Source organism: Juglans regia, chromosome 12, assembly GCF_001411555.2.
Source record: "Juglans regia cultivar Chandler chromosome 12, Walnut 2.0, whole genome shotgun sequence".
NCBI classification, from domain to species: domain Eukaryota; kingdom Viridiplantae; phylum Streptophyta; class Magnoliopsida; order Fagales; family Juglandaceae; genus Juglans; species Juglans regia.
The window spans coordinates 28,917,210-28,933,113 of NC_049912.1; the positions used below are offsets into that span (position 1 = coordinate 28,917,210).

Below are 15,904 nucleotides of genomic sequence, written 5' to 3' on the forward strand. Positions count from 1 at the left end.
TATATATAGCATATATGCACTACTAATATTCATTATAAGGATAAAACAGAGTTAATTTTAAGGAAAAAAAGAACAAAAAAATCTTCCTTTTGATAAATCTCGACCCAAATTCATAGCAAAATGACTTTTACTGACATGATATTCATATTCACCTCATGACCCCAAGAGCTAAATATATATATTATAAGGGTGAAACATGATAATTGATCGGTACTATTTCGGCTGGCCGGCAAGTTTGAGGCCGGCAGATTAATTGATGGGTAAATGGTATATTGTACATCCATGCATCTCGATCTGATCTCATGAACTTAACTGGGTCAATTCGGCTACAAATTAAATTAATTAAAGGGAAGAGGATCGATCTTGCATGTTTTTCTTGTATATATATATATATATATATGTGTGTGTATATGTACGTATATATATATGATGATATGGATCGTGATATTGGGGTCTTGAATATTAATATTGCAGGACGCTTCCTATAAATTTTGATCGATCGGGCCTGCACATCAGGCCACCTAGCTTATTAATTGCTCCAATACTAGTACTACTAGTACTACAAACTTAATTCACCGTGTGGACGGTGGAAAATTAATTACACCATTGGAAGAGATAAAATATATACTATCAAAGTAAGTTGATTAAGGCCTCATTTGGAACATGAATTCATCTCAATTCATTTGAGTTTAATTCAAATTTAAGTTTAGTTTAATATCTAAACGTTAACACACAATTCGATCACAAATCATTAAAAATACTCAACTTAAGAACTCTCTACACATGGAACACACACTATTTTTTCAACTCAATACTTCTTTATATACGAGACCTACAAGGCCACAATTTTTAACTTCTCATAAATATATTAAATTCATCTTAATATTCAAACATATCCAAATATATTTAAACTCATCTTAGGTGTGCCTCACAAAACTCACTCCATCATCTTAACTCACTACTATTTATAAAGAACTCAATTCAACATTCAAACAAGGCCCAATCCCAAAGGAGAGGTTCCACCACTAAAAGATAAAGGAAAAGACAAGGAAAATGAACGTGTCAGGATAAGAGGAAAATGAAATAAATATGTCAGACACACAAGAGAATGCGACAAATATTCACCATTGCCTAAGAGCATTGGCAATGGTCTAGTCATTGCTAAGTCTAAAATTTGGCTAAAAGTTAAGATTTGGCTAAAGCCAAAGCCATTGAAAATATTAATCCACATTGAACTATCATTCCAAAAGTCAAAATAATAAGACAATATTATATATTTTAATAATAATATTTTTATAAAAAAAATTTTATATATTTTGTAAAAACACTTTTTTTCGATCATGTCATGGACTCGTGCATGCCCATGCAAGGTAAAAAGAAAAAGAAAGAGTCTTCTGGGATTTCTAACAGCATACAGATCGCTTCGAAAGTATAAATACTTATTCTAAGAATTTAAATGGATTGGAAGAAGTAGATGTAATTATTTATATTTTATTTTAATATTTCCTTGGTTCAAACTACTCCTCTCCAATACATGGTACTGATCTCACAAAGGGAAGTTGTACATTGGAATTTTGATTTTGAATCAAGAGTAATTAAAGGGCCGTACCCTACCATCTGTGTCGTCCTATCCGTATTTAAGAACGAGATCTTAATTAATTAGGCCGCCGGCCATACCATGCATATATGCAAATATAATTTCGTAAGATGCAGTAAATTATATATCTGCGATAAGTTTCCTTAATTTTTTTCTCCTCCCTTTCTTCTTCTTTTATTTTTTATTTTTAAATTAAAGTCATACGTACTTAATTTGCTATTAATTTGCGCAACTAAACGAAAACAGAACTTTCATGATCGATGTCAGTATCTCTCGAGAATTTTTGGGGTTGATGTTTAATATTCATCAGGTTTAGATCATGTCGCGCTGTATGAATTTCTAATACTACTCACCCTCCATTAATGCGCTGTTTAATTTCCTTGCATTTTACAGTATCATGTCGTCACCAGATTGGTGTTGAAGTTCAAGGCAGAAAACGGAAACATTCATAGGGAGAGAGACTCATGTGATTTTCTAGTCTGACACCAAAAACATGGAAAGTCTGGAAGAGAATGGCCTCAGCACTCATGATAGTGACTCAGTTGTGGATGGCAAAACCCTAACCATGCTACTAGCTAGTGTGTGCGTGTGTGTGGAAAATGAATTCAACAAGGATGAACTGAGCTAGCTAGGAATTTCAATTTGCTGATAGATCAGATTGGCTAGAATCGTGTTTCCTGGACGGCATAGGTGTCACGGTGTATGGAGAGAATTTCAGGCATGGATAATTTTGCAAGCAAGAACGTAGTAGAGAGTCATGAGAAAGTGGCCAGAAAAGAATTATCGACATTTTATTTACGCAAGAATGATGAATCAACAGTGCCATTATGTTATTCCAATTATACATTAATGCATGATGTTCCGCATATAATCAGAAAAAAACCATTGGCAAGAACTAAACACTGCCACTCTACACAAAGGATCAGCCTCGGGAGCAAGGGAAGTGGAATTTGCTCCCTCCCTCCGATGTTACCGCTCGTTCTAAACATAATTTTATTCTTATGTAACCTCTTCGACACCTACTTGTTTACATGATGGAATAAGCTCGGATCACCTCGATGATTGGCGCTCTACACAACGGGCATTTTCCTCCACTACGAACTAACTCATTTGCGCATTTTGAACAAGTGCACATGTGCCCGCATCTACAAAAAGGTTCAGACTCTGAACTTCAGAGTTTCTAAGGGGAACACAAACAATAATAATATAAAATGCATACCGCTAAAACAGAGAATTAAAAATAACAAACAACTACAAAAAAACGATGAATGGTAAAAAGCATGCATATGGTCACAAATATATGGAAATATACCTGTACAAGAGTGAATCTATGTGGCTATCACAACAAACACAGCATGTCCCTTTCCTCACATGGCCCCATCTAGACCCATCTTCCGATGTCTCAGCACCCATGCCTGCAACATGATTGCATCTTTCATGTCAATTTTGTGATATCAAAGATAAAAGTATAAACAATAGACTAATTATAATTATGATAAAAAAGGAAACAAATGATGGAGGTCACTTTAATGGAAAGAGCAGCAATTCCATTCTGTTCCTCCCATAATATATATATATATATATAAATTAAAAAAAAAAAAAAAAAAAAACCTTTTTCACCATCTGAACGATTCAGAGCTGCAGAGACTTCCTGTCTCACCGAGCGCTGCAACTCTAGTTGCATATCCATGCAGGCCTCCAACATTCTCTGCATGTGGCTCATTCCTTGCTGAAGTCTTGCCATATCTGCTCTCAGATCATTAATCATCTCCCATTCCTGATCCAAATCAATATTCACATTACGTGCAAAGATTAAAAGCAGATACAGTATATAATGTTTGGAAAACTATGAAGAGATTATATTCACGGCCCCCTTCCCATTAATGTTCTGTAGTTTTCCATACCAACAAAACAAAATCATCAGTTACAGATCCTCTTATCACTGCAGATAAGAGTTAAATTCCATTCTACTATAAAAGTAGCACCGATACTCACAAGGTAAAAAAGGAAAGAGTAGCTCTGATGAAGTGTCAGAAGTAACATATTGGAACTTTTAATTAATTCATATTAAGCAATTCAACTTGAAGCTTATCAGGACACCCCATGAAGTATCAAGTTGCACCAATAATATACCCTATATAGTCCACATCAGATCATTTCAGAAAATGGCAGTCACCATCATTTCCAATCCTCCAATAAACTCATATCCAATTACAGTTAGTACCTTCAAAAGCTATGAAAAAAGTTTTGTTTAGTCTGGAAGTGCCAGACATGGAACTTCATAGGGGGAAAATTGAGTTTATAAGCAATAGTAATATTTAGTTCCACAATTTGTTCAAGAAAGATGGCTCACAAGTTCTGCCCGATGCGAGCCATGCCGAGACCAACCAGTGTGACGTAAGTCTTGGTGCCAAAGAGGCTGTGGAGGGGGCACCGGCACTGATGGAGATGGTAGAACAAGTGAAGGTCTGTTGATGGCAGCACGCTGATCCTCGTTCTGCTCAACCCTCTGTTGCTCCTGATCCCGCTCAGGTGAAGCAGAAATTGGTGTAGGCAAGTTTCTGTGCAAATCCCAGTCAAGGGGAGAACTACCCTGCCTTTCCACATATGACTGTATTAATTGGTCTAGACTTTCACGGAAACCGCTACGAAGAAGATTAGAAACACTTCTCCTGCAACATGATGGGAGAGAACAAAAAATCATCATATGAATTTCAAAAGCAAAGGTCCAACATTCATGAGGGTCTTAACACATCCAGAACCTTCTAAAAATGATCATATACCTACCTGCTCAGAAGTTCCCTGAGTTCCATACTGTACACATTATCGTCATCAGGTGGATGAAATCTATGAAGTCTTCTAACTGGAATAGCACGACGATTTCTTGGAGGAGCAGAAGGCCCCTCTGACCAATTTCCAACAGCCTCCTGGGACACATCCTCATGCCAAGCTCCCTGGGCTTCTTGTGGACGGCCCACTTCTCCATTTATGTTCCTTGGAATTTCTTGGGGCCAATCATTGACTGGATTTTCTTGCCAATTTGCATCCATATCTTCGACATTGCCATCTCTCCACCCGTGAAACTGATGAAAGGTTGTCTGTTGCCAGTTTCCTCTCTCAACTTCACTGATTTGTTCCTGCCAATCCCCTTGACCGGCAGTTTCTTGCCAACCTACATTCTCAACAGCCCTATTGGTTTCCAAGTTTCCTGTTTGATCGGGCAACTGATTGACATCACTCTCTGGACTCCTAAAGTGAGATTGTTCATGATTTTCAAGTTCGATGTGTAGTGATGCACTTGTTTGAGTCCGATCACTCCCAGGATCGTTGATGTTATTGTTAGATGTGGTATCAGAATGGCCATCTACTTGGCCACGAACAATTGTTTCTAATCTGGAGCGGAACCCTTCCCTAAATAGGAAAGTGAACTAGTTATTATCATAACAGTTATATTTTTGTTTTAATGACAATTACTACAATTCTCGTACTTCTTAAAACTAAAGCAAACATGTTATTTCAAAACGCTCTTATCGAAAACACTCCAACAATTAAGATCAATTAAAGAACGGAAAGGGGAAAGAACAGCATACACGAAATAGACAAGCTTTATATTTTAATGAGTGCAAACACTCAAACTTCGTTCATCTAAAGGGAAGAAAATATAGAACATACACAAAAGAAACTGCATATAAATGTTGATACAAGAACATGTGTCGCCCATGCACAGTGTGTGTGTTGTGTGTGTGTGTGTGTGTGAGAGAGAGAGAGAGAGAGAGAGTCCTCATGTGAGTATCCAAGTAATGCACTAGGCTAAAGGTTTTCAAAAGAAAATGCATTCCACGACCGTCCTCCTCATCTCAATATTAACGGCTAACAAGATTCCATTTTAAGAGTAATGCTACATACAGTCACTTTTCCATACTCCTTGCACACTTCACTAATGTGGCGGAACTCAACATTTATTTTATATTAAAAAAAAGTGATGCAGCCAATCACATCAGCGGAGTGTACAAGGAATACGCAAAAGTGACTGCACATAGAGTTTTTGTTATTTTATTATACAATCTATACACAAATTATTTTTGTGAACCATGTGGTGGTCTACCATTGGATCATAGTTTGTGCCACAAATGTATCTCAAGCCATTCCACCTTTCAAATGATTGCTTTCTTCATTTCTTATTTTCCTTTTCCTTTTTCAAAGGAAAAAAAATTGCAGTGGCAAATAGAAACTAAATATGCTTATTAAAAAATTAAGCTGTATAAAATATTGGTTTTTATAAAAGTTCATTCCAAAATACCAACACAGTTATCTTTTCATAAACGTTGTTCCACATATTCAACAAGGGATCAAGCAAACTTAAGAACAATGAATGGATGATCCAACTGCTCAAGTAAAACGATAAAGATTTGATATAATATTATCCTATCATTTTAAGACAGCTTTAAGAAAGCCATGTAAAATTAGGGCCAATCCTTTTATTACAGAACCAGATAGAACATATAGGCTATTCCAAAAAAATTATCAATTCCACAAAAAAAAAAAAAAAAATTAGATCAATCATTAAGGAGTAAGGAATGAACAAAAAGATTGTGTACCTTAAACCAGAAACAGTATTTCTTTGTCTTAACTGAACTAACTCACTCGCTGCCATAGAAGGTGGTCTCTCATCTTCAATAGGTCTTTCATTTCGCAAGAATCTACCTCTGAGTAATGACTGGAAAAGGTTACAGCCTTAGTAGTCAAACCACTAGTATATAGGCAACCAAAACATCCTCATGTTGTATGACCAAACTTCATATTAGCCAATAAGCATCACGTTTAATTCAATGGAAGCGTTCAATAACCAAGTACCAACAACACCTAAATTACACCCGACTAACAAACCTTTAGAATACATAACACGAAAAGAAAAATAGTATAAAACTAGTAACTATCATTGAATCAATTGATGGGAACTATTTCTCATAATGACCATATTATCCTGCTTTACCTTGCATTAAAAATTACAGAAAAATTATAAATCTATCTTCTCGTAAGTTAAGACTTACACAAGTATAGCAAATTGTAGCTTTATATGTAGTACCTGGTATAGTTCTAACTAATTATCAACCATCGCATACAAACATGATTTCCCTCAGGCAGATTAATGCAGTGAAATTAATAGCCACCTGAATGAGGAGCACGCCTGGGCAGGGGAGAGGGGCGGGGGTCTTGGCTCAACCTAGTCTAGAAGGAAGTTCAACACAACCTTCATGATTTTAAATCTTTACATGGGACCTAAATTAGTAGAATTGTGGAGTAAAATTAAAAGATAAAACAACCTTCATGATAGGCAACTGACCTGGATGCGGTTGCGATGAGCAAAATCAGAGACAGCTCGATGCTCCAATAAACCCTGAAGCTCCCTCTGTCTTTCTCTCTCAATCCTCATAAGTAAATCAAGAAGAGCTTGTCTTCCACGTAATCTCAACAGGTCCCTGCGAATATTATCAGGTTGGCCTTCATCATGGTCAACAGCCACCCTATCACGGACTTGATCCACCTGGCTACCAAGACCACTAGACTGATCTTCCCTGCGGCTCCCACGAGCTCCTCTCTGTTGACTTGTCATTTGTACCCACTCCCTAACATTTCTCACTCTTTCACGTTCAGTTTCACCAAGCCATTCTGCTGTGGAACTATTGTTTCTTTGAGCAACGTTTGAAGAATGATCGCTAATGTCACTCTCCATCCAGCCCCGAACTATCTGCCTGACTCTCTCCCTCTCAACTTCGCCAAGATCAGGAGATTGCTCCCTACTAGACCTGTTATTATCTGCATGCTCATTCTGCAAGCCCATCTGATCACGAGCCCAGCTCCCAAACTCGTTTTCACTCTCGCTTGCATCTCCCAAGCTCCCTTGATTCTCACTCTCCTGACTTTCCGAAATGTTTGTACTTGACACATTGGTGTTAGACTCAACACTCCTTTGCTGCCTCAACCTCCGATTCAACAGATGCTCATCCTCCAACTCTCGCCACCTTTGCAAAATCGCAGATGCCTGAGTATTCGGCCTCTCCACAGCCCCCTGCCGCCTTGAGGTCGGGGACTGAGACTCCCTCAAAAAAGATGAATCAAGCATTGAAACCGTATGCAAACGTGCGAGCGCCATCAACTCAGACTCGCGGTTCCTCCTCTCAATTGTGGTTATCATCTCCTGTGCCTGTCGGGCAGCCCACCTACTCAGAATACGAGAGTGGCGACACCGTGCAGCAGATGACTCTGCCAAATCATCACCTTCCAAATCAGACCTCCTCCTCCTCCGAACTAGCTGATCACCCTCATCTTCCTCGTCATCAGGAGTGCGTGTAGAGCTACACGAAGCGAATGACATACAATCATCCAAGTGCCCACGCACCAATTCCTCCAGCCCACGCTCAAACTCAGAGCAGGCATCGGTGGATTCAGGTTTCTGTTGCAGCGATTGAAAATCAGTCATCCTCACCCAACCCCCACGCGCACCACCAGAACCACACTCAAAGACCACCTTCAATCCCTCCACAATGTACCCCACGATTAACCCTTAACGCTCCATTTCCAAGCCTAAAAGTACAAACTTAGCTGCTAAAGCAGCATTCCAACTCTAAAACGTTAAAAAATAAAAAAGGAAAACTAAAACCTAATTCAAGTCTGAAACTCACATAATATCACCATAATCACAAATAAATTCACGGCCGCATACATACCACCTGATAAACAGTTACAAAGTCAAAATCAGAATTCTCAAATCGGGAATTCGTAAAAAGTATCGAGATTTAGCATTTAATTGGATCAATTTGGGCCGAATAAGATACAGCTTTAATGAATCGGATAAGCTCAGGCAAAACAAGGGGGGGATGATTAAGATTGTAGGAGAAGGAGACTTACCTTTGAAGCTTGTTATGCGCGAGTTTTTGTTTCGCGAGAAAGTGTGAGGAAAAAGAAAGAAAAAAAGAAAACCCTCTAGGTTCTGTGAAAGAGAGGAAACATGAAAAATGGTGAGAGAGTGCAACAAGAATTTTGTTGAATACGCAGAAAGAGAGATCAAGGAAGAGAATGATATGACATTTTATACATGAATTGCAGGAGAGAGAGAGAGAGAGAGACGATCTATTGTGGATTAATACGTAGTCGTTTTGTCCTTAATAATGCCCCTCTTGCACTATGATCTCTTCATCTAATTTTTTTTTATAAGTAATGATCTCTTCATCTAATTTAAAATTCGAGTTCTTTAATTATTTTATTTCAACACCACCTATATAATAATCAAATATATATTTTTTCAAATTGATGCATTATTTATATAGGATAAAAAAATAATAATTTTATTTTAACTATTTTTATTATAAATATAACATGAGACGTTTCACAATTCATAATAATTAATAATTATCAATTAATTAATTAATTTTTAAAATTTTCAATTAATTAATATTTAGTGACATTATCTTTAAAATTCTTACAAGCTTAATTTTAATGTAGAAATAGATAACGAACGTGACTCAACGTACAACTTGCAAATGATATATATATATAAAGCTTCTACTAAAAAAACTATATTTTAATTTAGAAAATCAAATATAATAGGGCCCGATGGCTCACATATTATAAAAGTGAAGTGACTGAAGCTGGCACTATCAAGACAGAGTTCAAAACCAATAGATTTAACACGATGGCCGGATGGATGGATGGATGGATGTAAGGTACTGCAAATGTAACAAAACAAAGGACAGATATATATCAAAGATAATGCATGACAATCATCTTTTCATTAAAACAAATTAAGGAACTTAATTAATTAGACAGTACTTGATCGTTCGATCGGAAGATCAGATTCTAATTTCTCAATCAGAAATAGTGGAATGAAAGGCACTACAAAAAATATTATATATTATTCCTTTTCAATTAATCGTGTGTCGACGCAAATACGATGATGTTCATGAGAAAGGTTATCACCAAATTAGAATATTTCATGTGCAGTGGATCATTTGCCGGGTTAAATAATCAGAAATTGGACTTCTGATCATGATCATCATAGCTACTTATAACCTAATATATAGTAGGTGACCAACGTACACAACATTACGGCCAGCTTAATTCTAATTCCTGCATGATCCGCCTTTACCCTGTAATATTATTGTTTTTTTTTAATGGGCACAATAAAAAATGGTCTCATTCCATCATGTACATAAACCCATTAGCAAACCTTGTGCATATATATATATCTTTAATTAAAAAACCCGATCATCAGATTATGTACTCGACGTCAATATATATATAGGGCGGATCATTTTCTCAATGATCAGATTTAATTTTCTTGTAAGGAATAACCAACTTTCCTTTTCAACTTCTATTATCCATTTGATGATCTGTGTTCTCTACATGGAATTTGATAGTCAACCATAGAAACTTATAAGAACATACAAGCTGCTCTCTCTCTGATCTTCTGAACAGAGATTTCAACGCAGCTAGCTAATTAGCTAGGGACTGAATTATGATTAATGAGCTTCACGTCAGAGATCAATTAAGTAAATCATGATCACAGAGTACTGTTCTTCATAATTAATGATCTTAAAATATGGGGTCGTCTTAGGGTTTAATGATTCATTGATACAGAAATTTTTAAGCAAAAAAGTAGAAAACGACGATTAAAGTATCATGATAAAGGTAAGACAATATAATATTGTGGTTCAAAAGTTTGGTTAAGAAGTACAGTAACAGCGGGGAGAGCTGGGGAGAATTAAAAAGAATAACTTGTGGGAGTACCAATTCCAAAGTAATTAGAAACTAGAAAGACAGGGAATCTTTTCTTTTCTTTTCTTTTTTTTTCTTTTTTTAATTTTATTTTTGCCCTAGCTAGGTAGCAGCTAGCTCTAGGAAGAAGGACCAGTACTACTTGGGTATAATAATCTAGGAATTGCCACGAGGGAAATCAGGCCCTTGTCTTACTCTTAACGCTTATTGGGTGTTGAGGATGAATCATTGATATATATATATATATTCTTGTATGTTGGGATGCCCTTTTCAATGCTGCTGTGCTGATCAGTGCCGATATTGATGAAAACTGAACTCAGAAAGAAGGTCATAGACGAACAGTGCCTTTGAAAATATACCCTTTTTCTTCCCCTGCATATTAATGATCATGATCAGAAACTTTTAATTTACTCTACTGGAACTGTTTCTTTAGACTTGCACCAAATAATCTAAGTCATCGATCTGCAGGGGCCGTTCTTTAAAAGTACGTACACTAGTACTGCATGAGTTACACATCTAGCCTGCAGGGTGCTCACAAAATAATTAATGCAATAAATAAATAAACAAATAAAGATATATATATATATATATGTTAGTATAACTAGGTTTATAATTTGATCTTGCCTTCATTTATTTAAGTTTGGATCCAGTAGTACTCTTTCTTTAGCAAGAATCACATGGTATGCATGCAAAGTACAGAACTCCCAATTAACAAGTTATAAATAAACCATAATCAAAAGCCCTTTAGTGATTCGAGAACAAAGATTCCTCAGATCAGTCGCTTTCTCTCTAAGTCAAGAAAAATTTTGGAAAAATGTAAATTAATATATATATATATATATATATATATATATATATGTACACACACTTGATTGCAATGATGATGATCTAGAGCTCAGGCAAATAAACTAGTACAGTAGTACTACTACCCATTGGTCATTTTTCAATAAAGTAGGCAATAATATTAAAGCTAGGGTTAATATCTTCAAATATTAGTTATAAGCATGCCTGCCTGTATAAGATTAATGTAGACAAACAAACATGCATACTCGATCGTACGTAATTAGCTAGCTAGCTGGCCCATTGATTGAATTAGGGTTTAATTAGCATCGATCGAGAGTTCTATCCTAGCTACGGCCAACCTATTTTAAATCATCACTAGTACAATTGGCCGGCAAATGAAATCTTGTAACCTTTTATATATTATTAGTAAGGGCAACGTGCGCTGCACGTATGCCCAGTTGATAAAAAAAAAAAAAAAAATAGTATAAAATAGTAAATGGGAAGGTGAAAAAAGAAATTTAACCAAAAATTAAGTAAAATATACAAAGTAAAGAAAGAAGTATAGAGTTTACATATAATTTAGTGTCTTAATTATTTAAGTATATAATAATTACAACAGTGAAAAGTGTAAGAAAAAAATATTTTGAGTGCTTATGACGTAGTTTAATTTATAAGATAGATAGAGAGTACGTTGAGTTTATTTTAATGTAGTTGTCCATATTAATTTGTTTATACCCACTGCAAGTATATAATCCATTCCTTTTTTGAAACTGTAGTTGTAATATTAGCTAAATATAGTAGGTGCTCCCGTAATAATGAAAAAATATAAAAACATAATGCATTAAACATTTTACCTTGTCTGTGTGTTTAAAGAGATCAATAGATGTATGATTCAATGTATCTTTTGCTATCAATTCGAATATAACAACCGCAATACATCTAGTATCTTCATCTACTTCTAGATAGCCTCGACAGATAAAAATTAATGAGAATATTAGTAATTGCGTAATTTTAGCAATTATTATGTTAGGAATGATCATTTAAAATGATGAAATAAAATGATTTATCGTGGTTATGAGATGCTCATGTTTTTGCAATTATAGCAAACAAATTTTTCATTGTAGTCATATCCGATTGCTTTATTATTTGCACGGGACATATATGAGTGGTTTGGATTTTGAGATGAGTTGAGATGGTTTGTGAATAGTAAAATAAAAGTTGAATTATTTATTATATTTTATGTAGAAATTTGGAAAAGTTATTTTGAGATTTATCAATTATCACTATCATACTCTCTGCTAAAAAAAAATTATCGCTATCACTCAAAATTAGAGATTTCAATTAAAAAAAAATGAATTGTTGCTAGTTTTTTTATTTTTGTCTCTCCCTCTCTGTACAATATCTGCGTGCTGAAAATTTGAAAATACATTTCATTATTTCATAGACTTTAATTGAATATTTTAATATGTCTAATTTATTTTGGGTATTTATTCTATTATTTGGTATGATTTTTTATTTTTTGTAATAAATAATTGCTTAAAGTAGGTGGAATTATGCAATAAGTTAAACTTATTATTTAAAAATAAAAATATATATTTATAAATCATTTGAAAATACTTTTCCTCAGCTTGTTAGGATGTTATTTAAGTTAATTGTTTCGTCACGTGGCGAGGTTTTGTACTTCTACGGTATGAAATAATAAATCATCGAATACAATTACAATATATCTATATTACATTTTTTCTTTTCTATTTTCTGTTATTTTCTTTTTTAAAAAAATGCAAAATCACAATGGTTTCTAATATGCGTTGAAATGAATTAAATGCAAGAAATAATTAATGTTGACATGCATCGTTTAGCTTAATTTGGAGCAGATATTTCTTCTTTTTTAAAAAATAAAAATTAAAAAATGAAGATAATTCTAAGAGCATTCTCATTGGATTGGTCAAATTCATCTTCAAAATTTAGTCAATATCACACTTTTTTACATTTACCTATTCTATTTAAATTCGATCTCCACGTTGAACTAGCCATCCACTCTCTATATAATAAAATATTATTAAATTAATAAATTTTTTATTTAATTTATTTGTATCACATTTTATAGTTCTACCAATTTAATATTAATAATAATTATATTCTAATTAAATTAATATTAAAAAAATCATATTTTCAAATGTCATTTAATGCTAATAAAAAAAATTGAGATTAAACTTAATTGGAGTGAAAAATTATTATTTTAATGTTTGTTAAGCCAATTGTAGTTCTCTATATTTGGCTAATCACTGTAGCAGAAATTTAAATTATTTTGGAGATGATCAATCCAATGTAGTCTTTTTGGTACAAATTGTCTAAATTTTAACTAATCTCCTCATTTGATCAAACCAATGAGAATGCTCTAAAAGGTATAAGCCTCGGACTCACCATTCTATAAAATGGAAAACCCAAAAAATGAATCCAATAAAGTAATGGATGAGATGTAGTTTAGCACTCCTATATAATATATATATATAGATATATATATATATTTAAATATAAATAGATTCATTTAAATGTAACTTTTTTTTTATATTTGATTCTTTTTTTGCATTTTTTTATAGAAAGTATTCATCATTGCAAATATTTTAAATTAATTTCTCTTTTATTGTTAATTTTTTTATTAAAAAAATATTAAAAAATATAATATTTAAATAATACAAAGAAAAAATAAATAAACTAATATATAATATATTGTAAAAATTAATATATAAAATAAAAAAGTAATAATCTATTTTAAAAAATAGAAAAAAATTCCAAGAAAGATTTTATTTGTAACAATAAAAAATATTTTATTGTGGGTCGTTGGCATTGGCATAAGAGAAATTAAAGTAGGGAAAATATCTTTTTATTTTTTTATACTTGTCGTCGATAAAATATATATTCACAATAAATAATGATCACGTGATATATCTTTGTTTTATTTTCTTATTCTTCTAAGTTGAGTAATGTCAGGAATTGCACTCTTAACTATTATTATTACCATTATTATTGGTCTGTAAATTATTAAAGCAGATCAAGATATAATTAAATAAAAAATTACTTTCTTTATTTATCTTTATTCGATCCATTTTATTGAAAAGTTGGTAAATTAAAATAAAAAAACAATACTCCGAAATTCACTCCAAAATTAAAGAAATGTTTTTAGGTCAGGTACAGAAGGCGTTTAGTAACCAAACGTAAATATATTTATCAAGACTTAGCCGACATTTGTCGGCTGTTTTAAAATAAGTCACCGAAGTAACAAGCATGCATCTCCTTTTCCTCTTCTCCCAATGCTACAACCTAACAAGTAACAACCCACCTCATTTATTGAAGGATGCCTAAGTATTGATATTGAAATCATTAAATGAGCTCAATTTTTAAAATTTGATAAATTTATATTTAAAATTATTATATTAAACTTATTAAATTTTAAAATTTAAAATCTTGAACTACAGTATATTTTAATTTATCTTTAAATTTAAAAACTCACTATTCACAGTCTATAATCATTATTTTATTTACTTAAATTATTATTTTCTAATTTTGAGTCACAAGATATTTAAGTTAGAAAATAATAATTTATGTATCAAATTAAATTATTAATTAACATATAATTAGTGTAATTGTAAAATATAAAAAATATAAATTAAAAATATTATTAAAAAAATAATATTATATTATTATTTTGATGATTCTAATAGTGAATTTAATGTAAAGTTATGAATAAGAAGATTTTGAATTTATAAAAAATATATATTTTTTATTAAATTTTAAAGATAAAAATAATGAACCGTATGCTATGGATTTATCTATTTGCAAATAGAATAAAATAATTAGAGTTTAAGATGTCGGTTTTTTTTTTAATATAAAATCATTGTACTTTAAAATAATTATTAGCAAAACCAATTTCCATAAAAGGTCATGTTTAGCATCTCCTCCGGGCTAGGTCCACAGTCTGTTTAGAGGCTCTTTTGTTAATTAAAAATATAAAGGGAAAATTCCACTGTACTTTACAGCAGCAAAAGGAACGGCAAAAACGTAATAACATCATAAAGTAGGGGTAAAATGGAAAAAAAAAATGTTAGACGAATATACTGTTCCTCTTAAATTCGTACTTTATATATAAGTAGATATTAGTATATATAATGTTTGACGAAAAATTAGGAGGTAATTAAGGGCCCGGACATATAATATAGGGTGCAAAAAAAATAAAAAAATCGTATAAGATGATCAAGTACTACTCATGTACGTTTGACACTAATTAGATTAATTATTTTATTATAAAATATCAAATTAAAATTGTTGTAATAACTAAATGTACTATTTTCCAACTTTCAATATTCAAGAATATCGTTAAAATTGGTTTTGTTAGTAAAAAATGCAAAAGTTCGAAAGGGAAAAAAAAAGGGTCCGAACAGGATCTCAAAACCCCAAGATGATCAGCTGCTGGCCACATACAATACATGTGCCTGCATGCATGTAAAAAATATTTGGAGTTATTATTTGTTCTACTCTCTCACATGCTGCTGGGACATACAATACATGTGCCATGCATGTATTACTTGGATCTATATATATAGCATGTTGCAAAGGGAAGAATGCTCCTCACAGAGCTAGCCCATAGGTACGTGCATCTGCAGTACCCGGTCTGCTTGGCGACATATATATATACTAGGTCAAAATAACGTGCAAAGCACGTTTGCCTAGTTGGGTAAAATAATTATTTTA

General features: G+C 33.1%; 1 protein-coding gene across 1 annotated transcript; it reads right to left on the reverse strand.

Annotated features, from left to right (window-relative positions):
* Nucleotides 1-2,363: 2,363 nt before the first annotated feature.
* Nucleotides 2,364-8,673, reverse strand: LOC109011349. Its single transcript, XM_018992510.2, has 8 exons — nucleotides 8,507-8,673; nucleotides 6,942-8,328; nucleotides 6,196-6,314; nucleotides 4,385-5,008; nucleotides 3,951-4,269; nucleotides 3,209-3,374; nucleotides 2,910-3,012; nucleotides 2,364-2,742 (listed from the first exon to the last, which is right to left on the reverse strand). The coding sequence occupies exons 2-8, from the start codon at nucleotides 8,076-8,078 to the stop codon at nucleotides 2,625-2,627; spliced, it is 2,586 nt and encodes an 861-aa protein (XP_018848055.2). The 5' UTR covers nucleotides 8,079-8,328; nucleotides 8,507-8,673; the 3' UTR covers nucleotides 2,364-2,624.
* Between the last annotated feature and the right edge of the window lie 7,231 nt (nucleotides 8,674-15,904).

Excerpts from the sequence above, each read along its gene's own strand:
- LOC109011349 (XM_018992510.2), bottom strand. The coding sequence starts at position 8,078 with ATGACTGATTTTCAATCGCTGCAACAGAAACCTGAATCCACCGATGCC. Across the intron at positions 3,013-3,208 it reads TCGTTCAGATGGTGAAAAAG|GCATGGGTGCTGAGACATCG; the intron begins GTTTTTTTTTTT and ends ATCATGTTGCAG. Across the intron at positions 2,743-2,909 it reads ATAGATTCACTCTTGTACAG|ATGCGGGCACATGTGCACTT; the intron begins GTATATTTCCAT and ends ACCTTTTTGTAG.